Source organism: Carassius gibelio, chromosome B20 (genome assembly GCF_023724105.1).
Source record: "Carassius gibelio isolate Cgi1373 ecotype wild population from Czech Republic chromosome B20, carGib1.2-hapl.c, whole genome shotgun sequence".
In the NCBI taxonomy this organism is placed as follows: domain Eukaryota; kingdom Metazoa; phylum Chordata; class Actinopteri; order Cypriniformes; family Cyprinidae; genus Carassius; species Carassius gibelio.
The window spans coordinates 5118307-5132871 of record NC_068415.1 but is presented as its reverse complement, the minus strand read 5'-3'; the positions used below and the strand labels follow the sequence as shown (position 1 = coordinate 5132871).

The window sequence follows — 14565 nt, the reverse complement described above, 5'->3', positions numbered from 1 at the left end:
TTATTTAAAAAGGAAATATTTTATAATTTTATAAATGGCTTTACTAACACTTTTGCTCAATTCAGTGTGTCCTTTCTGAATAAAGGTACTAATTTCTTAAAAGAAAATTGACCAGTAGTGTATATAATTAAACACCCAGCCATATTTAAAATTAGAAAAATGATGTCATATCAACCAGGAAAAAATAAAATAAAAATTAACAGACTTTCCCACCTTTTGTGTTCATTTGATAAATCTTTTTAATGATTTTGGAGTCAAACTCATCTGAATGTTAAATTCCTCACTTTTAAAATACATTTGTCATTATTTAATATACAGTATAGACAGATAGAGATACATACATATAAATCTGTATTAGCCATAACATTCAGCCACTTTAAAAAGACATCTAGCAATTCATTTGCAAACCCAAATTTTCTTTTCCACTATTACTTTTTAAAGGAGAGTTACTTCTTCCATGCCTTCAATTAAAAACTCAATGTAAAGCAAACCAAACAATGACAGATGATTTTCAATACTAACCAACAGACCTTCATTAATCACCCTCAGGTTATTGAGGACATGACATCTTAATTGGAAATACATACTGGGAGTCGCAGTGGGGCTTCACTCGGGCTCAGTCCCACTTAGTCTCTCCCCTTATGCCCCAAACCGATCACCACCTTCCCTCCAGAGACACAACCTAAGCCATGGGCTGTCAATCGGCTCGCAAATGGAAAACGGCCTAAATCAATGGCCTGGAAAAACAAGTGCCAGCTAATTATAGGGAAAAGGGCAGCCAGTGCAAGAGAACATCAACACCTCACATTGGCCTCAATGTGCCAATGCGATCTATACTGTGTGCCCAGAATTAAAAGAAAAAAATGCACAGAGGCCAATCACAATTTTTTTTTTCAGAAATGACAAACTCCAGAAGACCCAATCTAAGCAAAGAGTCCCTTCTAAGCGATCTGCTTTCCACTCTGCATACGTGTAGTTATTATACGAGCCACTCATTCTGATTTCTCGGCTCCTGCTATTATTAGCTGCCTCTGAAATCCAAGTCCACTGAGGGTTCCTCCATCAGCTACTGCTCTCCCATCATGCACCACTCTGAACAGAAGTCCCTTTGATTTTTGGTTTGCATCTTGTGCCGATGAAAACAAATATGTCATCTAATGCCAAATCAAAAAGATAACAACGGGGATTTAAAAAATAGGCAATAAAACAAGCGGTCCAAAGGTAACTGTCCCTTTCAAAGGAATACAGTAACGCTGTTATCTACATATGTGGTTAATGTTTCATTCACTCTGGAAGGACAAAAGGGGACTCCATTCCTGCACACTCTTGTTCCTAAACCAGTAAAAGAGAAAAGGATAGGGAGAACGAGTGGGACCGGATTTTTATAGCTCAGTAGTAATCCCGAAATGTTTACCTTTTGAAGGCTGGTAGGATTAAGTTGTGTCTTATCAATTATTTTTATGGCCACCTGAAGGAAAAAGAGAGGAAGAAAAATAAATTTCACAGTCTTGTTCACTGATGGCTGAGAGTAACCAATAAAAGAGTATCAATAATACAATTGAATCTCCACAGCTGAACTCAACATCATTGTGAATCTCATCAAGCAAGTCAAGATCGTATTTCATCCCCAAATCAAAAGAAAAAAACAGACTATTTATTTATAATATTTCTATCTTAGATATGTTTTAAGGACAAATTAAAGACCAGTTTTCTTTTTTTTTTTTTTTTTGCATAATGACATTTTTTTTATGTAAACAAAAAAAAAATTCAGAGAAATTTATATCACAATAATCAGAGTTTGGGCACAAAAAAAGCAATTTTATATACGGTATATACGATATATATATATATATATATATATATATATCGATTATATATATAAGTTTATATATAATATTATATATATATATATATTAGGGGTGTAACGATACGCGTATTCGTATTGAACCGTTCGGTACGAGGCTTTCGGTTCGGTACGCGGTACGCATTATGTACCGAACGGTTCGTTGGACTAATTAATTATATTTGCAAAATAAATAAAAAATTGTGAAATATAATGATATGCGTTCAACAAGGTAGCTCAATAACCCAAACGACGTAACAGGCAACGCCCCTGACACCCCCGAAGAAAAAAAAACACCATATGTTATATAGGCTACTCAGTCAGGCGCTCGCTCACTCAGTACGCGCTGAAGGCTCGTTGCAAAATGGCCAATGCGTTTAACAGACCAGAAATATAAGATCCTCCAATAACCAACAGGTCTGGTGTTTGGGTGCACTTTACCAATCGATCGGGGCATCCGAGCAAGCACGGAAATCAAAATGGACTAGTACTGTACTGTATCGGAATTTCCTGAGCAGTACGATACAATTAACAGGCCTGCACGTTATTAGATAGAACAACTGTTATAAATAGAACGTATGCACGGGCAGTTTTGAAAACTCCACCTACTTTGCTCTTGGCATAGTGCAGCCCAAATCGCGTTGTATCTGAAGGGCAACGCTGAGCCCAGGGTCCAGCGCCGCGCGTACTGAGTGAGCGAGCGCGCTCTGTAGTGGAAAACGCAGGTTTTAAGAATATGCTTAATGTAATTGAGCCCCGTTACAATATTCCTTCACGAGCTAATTTCAGCCAGACCGTAATTCCTGCTTTGTGCCAAAAAACAAAAGCCCTATAGAGAACCAATTGAGTAAAAACACACTCAATATAAAGAGTTATAGAGTTCCATATAAAAAGTTACATCTTTGTATTTGTTCATAACTACTACAACAATAATATAAAATTTTAAATTTTTTTTTATAAGGAGCTGTTTTTGTTTTATACAGTATGCTACTAAGAAAACACCATAGAAGATGGGTAAAGAATAGCTCCATCATTGTTCAATGTAAAAAAAACATACTTTGTTAGTTTTAATAAATATATATTTTTTAAATCAAGGAAATGTATCTGCCAATTTTTTCTTTTTGCTGTATCTAAAACGTACCGAACCGTACCGAACCGAACCGAGACACCAGTGAATCGTATCGAACCGAACCGTGAATTTTGTGAACCGTTACACCCCTAATATATATATATATATATATTGTGCAAAAACCAAATGTTCTTGATTGAGATCTTCATGAAGCTCACCTCTCGTCCTGTAAGAATGTGTCGTGCCAACTTGACCTTGGCAAAGTTGCCCTTGCCGATGGTTTTGAGGAGCCGGTAGTTGCCGATATGTGGCTGCTCATCGGCACAGGAGGCGATGGAGTTCCGACAGCGGGCCCCTGACCGCCCGGGACGGGACGCCACTTCATTCCGCCCGTCCGTGTGTGATGTGTGCTGGAGACAGATGAAATAAAGAAGATTAGTAAAGCCAAATACACTACTGTTCAAAAGTCTGAAGTCTGTATGTCCACCCCCCACACAGTTATTTTACTCTCGAGGATGCATTATATTGATCATTTATTATTTTACAAAACATTTCAGTTTCCAAAAGAATTTAGCAGCACAACTTTCTTCAACATTATTAATAATAAAGAAAAACACAAGACTTCTGACACTTTCATGTGACACTGGACACACTGGACACATGTGAGACTGGAGTAATGATGCTGAAAATTCAGCTTTGCATTACAGGAATAAGCATATTACAACAGAATGTTATTATCAATAATAATATTTTACAATATTCATATTATTTATTTGCTGTTTTTTTTATTTAAATGCAGCTTTTGTGAGCATAAGAGGCTTTCAACATTATTACTAATCCCAAACTTCCATTTTATTAACGTGTGGATGCAACAGCCTGTCAGTTAGATAAATTTGCCAGAATGTCTTAAAAAGATGTATATCAAAACTTGTACTCCGATCAGGGCTGTGCAAAAAATCGAATCCGATTTTCATGCACATCTCATCAGTAAAGACGCTCCTGTAATTAGAAGTATATATCCAGCACGTGCGTTCAGATCAGGGTTGCCAGGTTTTCACAACAAATCCTGTCCAGTTGCTTCTCAAAACTAGTCCAAAACTAGCCCAATCGCATTTCCAGGAGGTTCCCTGATAAAAAATTGGTTTCCGGGGTTAAAATATAAGTTTTATGGCATGGTTCCCTTGGTAAAATTCGATTTTATGGTCTAAATATCACGTTATTGGTATTGTCGCTTCGACCCGCACACATGAAAAACAACCACAGACTTGGCAACACTGGTTGGCATTTACTACACAGAGCCGTAATTCACTGACAATCTACATAAAATCTATTTTAAAATTGGTGGTGATTCTTTGTCGATTTTGAAAGCGATTGTGTTAGTTTTCGGTAGACTTTGGCTCTTGTGTAGTAACTCCCGCTCCACCTGAACCAGTGTTGCCAAGTCTGCGGTTGTTTTTCATGTCCGCTGTTTGAAGCAACACCAATACCAATAACGTGATATTTAACCCCTAAAATGCGAATTTTACCAAGACAACCATGCCAAAAAAAAAAAAAAAAAATTTATATTTTCACCCCGGGAAGCAATTTTTTTTTTTATCTGGGAACCTCCTGGAATCGCGATTAGCTTTTGACTTTTGAGAAGAAACTGGGCAGGATTTGTTGTGAAAACCTGGCAACCCTGATCTGAATACACGTGCTGGAGATATACTTCTAATTAAAGGAGCATCTTTACTGATGAGATGTGCATGAAAATCGCATTCGATTTTTTGCACAGCCCTTACTCCGATCTCTATATACTGTATTGGTTGTGGTAGTCCGTTAAATGCCAGGCAAATGAAAACAAAGGGAATGTCAAATACTGTTTGTTTAATGAAGATATTTGAACCTGACAACCTCAAAGAGGATATATATTTGTGAAGCGAGCTGGTCAAAGAGTTTCAGTTGACATCTGTGTGTCTTACAGTAATGTCCCTCATAGGAAGGGAGACATGTAAATAAAGTCATCTGGACAAAATGTCAGACGATTTCCTGGATTTCTACGTTGACTTCCTCTTTCACTGAAAAATACTGGAGCTGCATCCTTTTAGCAATAGCAATAGAGAAGTGTACTTTTACTAAATTAATGTTTCTTCTGATTTTGTAGACAAATCATCTTCCTACCAGTTAAGTATAACTAATATTGGGTCCTTTATAGAAATGGACACCAGCATTATATATAAAGTTTTTCTGTGGAAAAATAAGTTAAGAATTTAAAGTGCTCACTCATTACTTGCTTATCAATGGATCCTCTCCAGTGAATGGGTGCCGTCAGAATGAGAGTCCAAACAGCTGATAAAAACATCACAATTATCCTCAAGTTATCCACATAACTCCAGTCCATCAATTAACAACTTGTGAAACAAAGTTGCTGTCATATTGTCCTCTTACTTGAGAATCCACAACATTTATAGACTATTTTAGCTTGTAAATCGTGCTTGATCAGCGCCTATTTCTCACCTGCTTCAGATTCTCACTGGAGAAAGTAGCATTATGGAAATATGACTCATATTTTAGCTGGAAGCAATGGTTTGGAGTTAAAAAAGTATTGATGGATACATTCGTACAAACACGCAGCTTTTCACTTCACAAGAGGTTGCATGGATTACTTTTATCAGCTTTTTGGACTCTCATTCTGACGGCACCCATTCACTGCAGAGGATCCATTGGTGAGCAAGTGATTTAATGCTAAATCTCTCTAAATCTGCTCTGATGAAGTACCAAACTCGAGAGTGGGCAAAATTTCTGCACATTTTTGGGTGAACTATTTGTTTACAGTAATAAAAATGTAAAATAGAGTGTTCAGCTCCACTAATGATGATGTTAACATCTCAAACATCATTACTCAAAAGACAAAAACACCCAGCTACCTCACTGCATCAGTAACTGTAATGGATGAGCGATGATAATTAGTGCCCATGGTTGTAAAAAAAAAACTATTAAATATGTCAGCATCACTGAGCAAACAAAAGGCAGAGATGACACCACCGGCTCGCACAGCGAGGACTCATCTATGATACGTTTTCAAGCAGCATTCCAGTCCATCTGGGACAGAGGGACTTAAATTAGCCCAATAACTCCAATAGACATCTTAATAATAATAATATCCAATGTAGATAAACAGGCTACATCATGCGTGTTGCTGGGATAAAGAAAAATGAACAAGATCTCTCAATAAGTGATCCAGGAAATGATGTATGAGTGGATGGAGACTGAAACAATACTTGAGAGGAGACAGACCGACAAGATGTTGCCTGCATCACTATGAGTCATGCTATTCCAGTCATGAAAAGACCTTCAAGGGGTCATATTATGCGATTTCAAGTTTCCTTTCTCTTTGGAGTGTTACAAGCTGTTCATAAATAGATAAGATCCCTAAAGTTGCAAAGACTAAAGTCTCAAACCCAAAGAGATATTCCATCCTAAAATATTCATTTAAACACCCCAATGTCTATTTCACTGTGTTAGTAGATTTACATAACACCACCCAAATGTTTACGCAAAGAATGAAGGCGTACCTCTCGCTGTAGTATTGTTGTGAAGATGCAGTGTGTTTTATTGCGAAAGCAAAAACACTTTGTTTGACCTTCCAAAAGAAGGCACAACTAGAAATTAGAGGTTATATTCTATTTACAACAACTGTTCCAGAACAGTTCAAAACAAATATTCAGATGTGTGCAGCCCATTTTATGGAGGACTGTTTCCTGAACCTGGGAGAGTAGCCTACAATGCCGGCTTTTCTGACTCACAGTCTGTAAGTATGTTTTCATATTTAATGGATTTGTCACTGATGATACAAAACTCAGGTTTTAAGCCATATGGAGTAGCGCTTGTTGTTTGTCATTTCTCCAATCACAAATACAGACATGGTTTTATGTTTACATGGAGGGCTGCAACACAATGCATAGAAAGCAGAAGCTCATAAAACCTTCAGTGTCATAAAGCAGCGCTGAGACAATGATGAGAGCATCAGCACCATCCAGCAGTGAATAACAAGACATCAATAACTACTGAAAGATCAGCTTTTTAAAAAAATCAATACCCATTTAGTTGTAATACCAAATATGAAAGGAAAGGCAGGTGTCAAGATGTTCCCAAGAGCATCTTGAGCTTCATTTTGTACCATCGGCACAAAAGACTGCATATGGTCATTGGTGCATGCTTAATTGATTCATGTTAATAATAATCTTTTTATTCATTTTACATAATAACACAGATTTGTGTTACATTTCTTTTTATTTCCGGTTTTAAATGAACTTGTTACTACTAAATTTGCAGTGTGGTCTCAGACATTTGTACCGGACTATACACTACTGTGCAAACATTTGAGGTCAGTAAGAGGTCAGTTTTTTGTTTTTGAAAGAATTTGGAAAAAACTGTAAAAGGCTGTAATATTTTGGAACACTTTCCATTTAAAATAAAAGTTTTCTATTTGAATTTATTTTAAAATGCAGTTTATTTTGGTGATGCAAAGCTGAATTTTCAGAAGTCATTGCTCAAGTCTTCACAGTGCCACATGATACTTCAGAAATCTCTGATTTTATATATATATATCATTTTTTTTTACAGTGTAAAAGTCTTCACTGTTATTTTTAATAAATTTAAGATGTCCTTGCTGAAAAAAAAGTATTAATTTATACTTTTTGTCATAAATTATTGTTACACATGATGACAAAACTAGTTTTAATGTATTTACATCAAGTATAATGATGATTATACAAGGACCTTCATAATAGTATGGGACTCATTAAGCTGTTAGTTATGCAGTTACCCAAGTTCTTAGGACACTAATAATGAGGAATACGAGAATGAAGTCAACAGCAATTACAGGAAATGCTCACAAAACCGTTCCCACTCCCAGTATGTGGAACAAAATACTAGTTTCCATTACCGATCCTCAAGCCACAACCATAAACCAAATCTACTAAAGAGAGCCAATTAAATACATAATACAATACTTCTAAATACATGCTTCTGGTCTTAATTTGAACTATTAACCTGTGCATAGGATTCCAAATTAAAAACTGCTTGGCTTCATGATCAAATTCCCAAATGTGAGTCTAATCTAATCCCAGTGGATTAAATTAAAGTTCCGTCCTATAAATTTCTTCACTCACAAATATGTAACACAACTGAAATGTGCGGCAAATGGCAAGTCACAATCAGTAAAAGTAAAAAATGATTCACCAAACAGAGATATTTTAAACTAACCAGCATGACAGAAAAGCCATGCACTAACATGCTAAGTAAGAAGCGCCACAAAAAGCACATTTTCAATGGTATTGTGAGAGCATTCTGCCATCCTGTAATTTATGTGATTCATCTGAACCCAACTGAACCCTAAAATGAGTAATATGACAGATATTGTTTGCAACTACAAACGGCAGACTCATTCGATGAATAACATCACAGTAAATAGGAACTGGTTAACTTGATTAGATAAAATAAGGATCAATTTACCATCTAAACAGGGTGATTTAAAAAGTCTGGTGTGATTTGTAGAAAAGCAGTTGTTGAGTCAGTACGATGTTCTCTTTTAAACTGTAAGAGATTGAACAATTAAGTCTTAAATGCATGAATGACTGCATTAAAAAAGAAAATCAAGCGAGAAGTCTGAAAGTATGTTACCTCAAGTTTGCAGAGCAAAATCATTATTTAGGACTATGAGAGATCCTTAAAAAGACTGTCCTAAATTCTCCCTCTAGGACAAACACTCACATCTAGGACATTCTAGAGCACAGAGTAATATTTCTCTATCACAACATGCAAGCCGTGTATAAAAACATTATTGTTTCCTATAAGATCTCAACATAGTTTCACGTAAAATGTCTCATTCCAGCTTCAGTCAATATCTGATGCAGCCACAGTATTGCAACAAAATCAATGGGGTTTACACCTTTTAAGGGGCTAATCACAATATTCTCTTTGGTTCTGATTAATTATTTGCAAATGTGCTCTAAAATCTCACAGTCTGGACGGGGATCAATTGCATTATACATTAAAACCGTGTCAACAAATCTGCTTCCTCTCTAACTCTGAATGTCTTTGCACATTACAAAAGGCTCATTACTAACAGCCTTTTCCTCTATCCTAAATTTAATCAGCCTAATTAGAATGAGTAATTAGCACTTACTATAGTTATGCGGTGCCTCTTGACAGAGTGGGAGCCCTTCATTCTAGCATTGGCGATCTGAATGGCGTCGAAACTGACAGGCGGTCCGTTTTTGTGAAGCTGACAGCTCATTGATCACCCGGCACAAACCAATGCTCAGAGGAGCATGAAAACATTTCCGAAACTTGTCGTTAGATGTCTGACGGGTGCAGAGGATTTGAGTTTTCTCTCTCTCTAACTCTCTCTGGATAGCAAGGAAGGGAATAGTCGTCACTCAAGGGCTCACCAATGGTGGGACCGCATAATCAGGCAGGTAAGGTCTCCTCACTTATCTGTGTGGCCCTTTTCTAACCAATGACGCACAAGAGCTCCAGCACAATAAACTTCATTTATACAGCATTTTTTATAGACACTGTAACTCAAAGTGCATTTTAAATGAGTGGAGCAATCAAAATTTGTTTTTCATTCTTTTTATTATTATTACGGATGCAATTTATACACTGCACATCACTGCAAAATGTTACGGTCAACTTTAGTGTCACGCAGCAGTTAGTTATTTAATCGAAAATTATTTAAAGCAACATTTCATTTTATTATTATTGTATTTTTGTCATGCATTGCGGTTTTTATGACCTCTTATTATAGAGTCAATTGCTCACATGGAATATTTGTGCTTTTAAATGACTGGATACCACAACTATCTATGTGAACTGCAAAAGAAAAAGAAAAAAATGCTACAGGCTACAGCTTAAACAAAAACTTCAAATGTGACTAGCAACATCATCTGCACTTTCCTTATACAAATTTAAACCTGTATAAGACAAAGTATAAGAAACAGTCTCTAAACTTTGAAAAGATGCCAGATTAAACTGGTGTTACTGACATACTGAGTGGAACACAACATTGTTACACTGTACCTCTGTAGAGAAAATATTGTTTCAAAGTATCACTGTAATAAAAAATACAATGCAACGTAACGTTATGACTAGTATAAATAATGGTACAATGTATCATTTTGTAACCTGTAGCACAATAACGTAATATTGTGTCAGTGCAGTTGAAACCCTGATACAGTATATTGGAAATATTTTAAAATATTTTCATAACCGAAATAATGTTACTCAGCAACAATGTAGTGGAAATAGCGTTATACTGTATATTATATTGTTAATAATAACAATATCAACAATAACAATATATTGTTAAACTTAATCACGGTGGATGAAAAAATAAAAACAGAAACAATATTTTGTTCACTAGGCCTGGGACGGTATTGAATTTTTCTTACCGCGGTTGAAAAGCAATAAATTTCCGCGGTATTGCGGTAAACCGCATATTGTTCACTATAGGAATCATTGTTCCACTATATGTCTGTAGCAAAAATAGTGTTACAAAGCATCACTGTAGTGGAAATACAGTGTAACATTATCACTAGCAGAAATACTTAAATGCTGTATCATGTAATTTGTAGCAGGAACCTTTTTTTTTTTTTTTTTTTTTTTACATTAAATCAGTGTACTGGAAATACTGTTATGCTGTATTGGAAATATGGTTAAATATTGTTATATTTTAAATATTGTTACACTATGGTAATTACTATATGGCATGCTAATTGCTATGGAATACTATATGGCATGAATACTGTTACAATGTAGCTGAAATATTGTTACACTGCACCTTTGTTATGATAAATGATTACACCTGAGCATAAATGATGTTTCACACTATAAGAAACATTGTTACACTATACCTCTATAGCAGTAACATTGTTAAAAAGTATCGGTGTTGTGGAAATACAGTGTAAAATAGCCTGTCTCTCTAGAAGAAATACTACTAAACTGCATCATTCTGTAACAGAAAATGTTACATTGTACTAGTATATTGGAAGCAGTCTTGCTGTATTGGAAATATTGTTAAATATCGTTATAGTAGAAATATTGTTACTGTAATAAAAAAAAAATTTACCCGTCCAAAAACAATGTTTCACACTATAGGAAACATTTGTTAAATTGTAGCTGAACTAATATGATATCAGCAGAAATACCGCTACACTGCATCAGTCCAGCGGAAATATTGTTACTCTATATCGGAAATATTGTTACAGGAAGTCTCATGAGGGTGACTTGACAGTTCTTTTGCGGAGTGAAGCTGCGCGTGAGTCACGCCGTCATGCGCCCTGATGTTTATTCTTTTAAAACTGTCACAGCGGCTGCAGAGCACACTACCTATCCATGAAACGATGTAAAAACATGAGATCCCTAACTTCACAGAATACCACAAGTGTTGGAAACACATTCACGGCTCTGTTATAGTGTCATCATCAACATATGTAGCGTGAATATGAATTTGAGCCTGAAGAAGGCTGTGACATACAAAGACATTCCAGACAACCTCAGATGCATTCATACTCACGTTTTCCGTATCTCTCTCATTGACAGTAGGTAGTGGTGTTCTAGTTGACATTTTAATGTGTCTTTATCTCCAAAGTGCTTCCTGCAGTCCAAGTGTGTCTGATCACAGCAGGCTTCAGTTCGCAGGGTGGACAGCTGCCGGCCACCAGCCGATGAAGATCATGGATCCGATCAACATCAACAGTCAATTCCAGCACAAATAAAAGATCCAGATGAATGCAACAATTTATCCAGACGCATAACGGCACAACAGGTCGCCGGTGACACAAAGGTGCAACTCTCCACAAAGATCTGGCAACCAGCAAGTCATAACCAAAATGCTGCGCTGGATTACTTTTAAAAACTTTGCCTGAAGTGCCAATTTTAAACTCGAGCTCAAACAGTTCTCAGGCCCCTCAGAAACTGCACAAAGCGCTCAGACAAGGAAAAGGGGAGGGGGCGTCCGCATAAAACCGGTTCTGGATCTTGATGTAATTTTTCAGAATGCGCAGTTTCGTCCTTTGGCTCCAGACAGTCAGCTCTAAATCACTCCAGGTTGATTAAATTCCTCCCATCCAGAAGCGTGGGGTTCGCCCATCCAGACAGAGTTCGGTCCAAGATGGCTGCGTGCTGGCTGATGGTGCCAAGCCAAACCCAGCGCAGCGCAGCGGCAGCGCAGCCGGAGGAAGTGAGCAAAGAGGCGGCTGCACAAGCTCATTGGCCGGTGCGCCGCTGTTTGTTGTTGCTGGGGTGATTACTAAGGAGAAAAATGTACCTGTCGCACAAAAACCCGGCAAAATAACTTAGTGCTCCATGGTCTGATCGCCCATCCCAGTGACGGTCGTGACCCTGAGCATGTAGGAATGTGGAAAACGAGTTACTAGATTAGAAAAAGTGAATATTTGACCATGTTTTTGAACATGTAGCCTACCATAGTAGCCTACAACATTGAATATCAAAGTAAATACTGTGGAACAATTAAATAAACAAAATGAAAATCACTGCATTATTACTTTCTTGTAATGTTTACATCTATCTATCTATCTATCTATCTATCTATCTATCTATCTATCTATCTATCTATCTATCTATCTATCTATCTATCTATCTATCTATCTATCTATCTGTCTGTCTGTCTGTCTGTCTGTCTGTCTGTCTGTCTGTCTGTCCGTCCGTCCGTCCGTCTGTCTGTCTGGTCATGTGCTTATTATAAGTAGATTAAATTGTTTAGGTTCATCTCTTTTGACTTAGGTTTCTTTTGTACATGGTTGACAAAAGCTTAAACAGAGATTAAGGCTTTTTAAGGGGAAAAAGCAGTCATGCTGCATGGCAGATGGTGTCTGGATAAACACAGACACATATCATACCCACAAAGGCAATTTTGCTGTGTTTTTCGTTTCTGACATGAAAGAGGATGAGCTGCATCTTTAGTTGTGCACTTCCTTTGCTGTCACATTCTAATGAAGAAATTAAACCACGTATATACTGCATGAGCTCATATTTGTACAAGTGAAACTGGATTTCCCTAAAAAAAAAAAAGTTAAGGGAACTTTCTCACATGATCGTCTTCATGTAAACATCCTCTTCCCAGGTTTAATGCCTGGATGACCCCTTCAAAAAATACATATAAATCATGTTCATAAGTTTGATCAGAAATTCCCTAATTTAAGAAAATTTAAGGGTGATAAACTGTGTCCAAACTTAAAACTTGAACATTTTTTTAAAACTTGAACATTATATTTAAATATCCCAAACATCAAAAAAGCAATAATGCATTAAATATAATTAAAAATATATTTTTATGAATTATACAATTACTAAAAAGAATGTTAGAAGGTATCTTAGATATTTTAATTGCAGTAATTGCAGTATCTTTGCAATTAACTAACGGACTGATACTTGTGGTGTTCTGGATTGTTGTCTTCAATATACCTGATCACTTACTGCCACCTAGTGGTCATAACTGAGGATCTCTTGTAGAGGTTGTAATTTATGGCAAAAGTGTATAATGAGGTACACAGGCAGAGACAAGAGAAGAGACCAGGTGAAAGGAATTTTATTTTACTTTTTAAAATATTTTCTTTTAAAAACAAATTGTATAGTTCTCAAAAGCCCTCAATAATACATTTCCTCAGATAATACTTTCTAAAACAAATCATACATATTCAAATAATACATTTAAAAAAATAAGATTTGAAAATGATAGCCTACTTAATTCCTAGACGTTCCAGGAAAGTTTTGAGGGCTTATGATTTTGTTGTTTAGCAAATAAGTAAGTGGATAAATAGACACAAACAGGTAATACTGGCTTTGTCGTGTGTAACGAAAAAAGAACGATAAAAACATTTTAACATAAGCTTATTCCCGGACTTCGTTCAGAAATGGCTCATAACAACCACTGAATCATTTGTGTGATATTATGCTGACATATGTGGTGAAACTGCAATTTAAAACACAATGTTGGAAAACGCTGTGTTTCAAACACCACTTGAGATTCAGGAATTATTATTATATATTTTTTTATATTTTTTAGTGAACATGTTATTTTATTGTATTATTTTAGTGAACATTATTTTTGTATTATTTTTGTGTCATATATATATGTATATATATAACACTAGCTTTTTAATCTTTTTTTGTATTCTATCTGTTTTCTTTTCATTTATTCTACAATTAACAAAAGCAAAAAGAGCTCTAACACTAGATCGCTCTATTCTTTTTCTATTCTATCTATTCTATTTTCCATCCTGCTTTAACCGTCTCATGAAGTGCTTTGAACAGCTAGTCATGCACCAAATCAAGTCTGCCCTGCTGTTAGACTTTCTGACTGGAAGACCTCAGGCAGTACGGGTCGGCAGCAACACATCCAGCACCATCACACTGAACACTGGGGCCCCCCAAGGATGTGTGCTGAGCCCCCTCCTCTTCACTCTGCTGACCCACGACTGCACACCATCACACAACTCTAACCTCTTTATTAAGTTTGCGGATGACATGACTGTGGTGGGTCTCAGCAACAGAGATGAGACAAACTACAGGAGCGAGGTAAGCCACCTGGCCAGGTGATGCATTGAAAACAATTTCTCTCTGAATGTGGAGAAGACGAAGGAGATTG

The 14565-nt window shown here is 36.5% G+C and overlaps 1 protein-coding gene across 10 annotated transcripts in view; it reads right to left on the bottom strand.

Moving 5' to 3' along the window:
- Positions 1–12240, bottom strand: part of mark3b (MAP/microtubule affinity-regulating kinase 3b) — a 51980-nt gene extending 39740 nt beyond the window's left edge. For 2 of the 10 annotated variants that reach the window (XM_052586008.1, XM_052586009.1), the window contains exons 1-3: positions 11473–12236; positions 3131–3322; positions 1415–1468 (exon numbers count right to left, since the gene is read on the bottom strand). In XM_052586008.1, the coding sequence (XP_052441968.1) occupies positions 1415–1468; positions 3131–3322; positions 11473–11523 (297 nt within the window). In that variant the 5' untranslated portion in view covers positions 11524–12236. Of the gene's footprint in view, positions 1–1414; positions 1469–3130; positions 3323–9081; positions 9314–11472 lie in introns of those variants that run through there. The other 8 variants (XR_008160496.1, XR_008160495.1, XM_052586005.1 and 5 more) reach the window with 8 other exon arrangements.
- Between the last annotated feature and the right edge of the window lie 2325 nt (positions 12241–14565).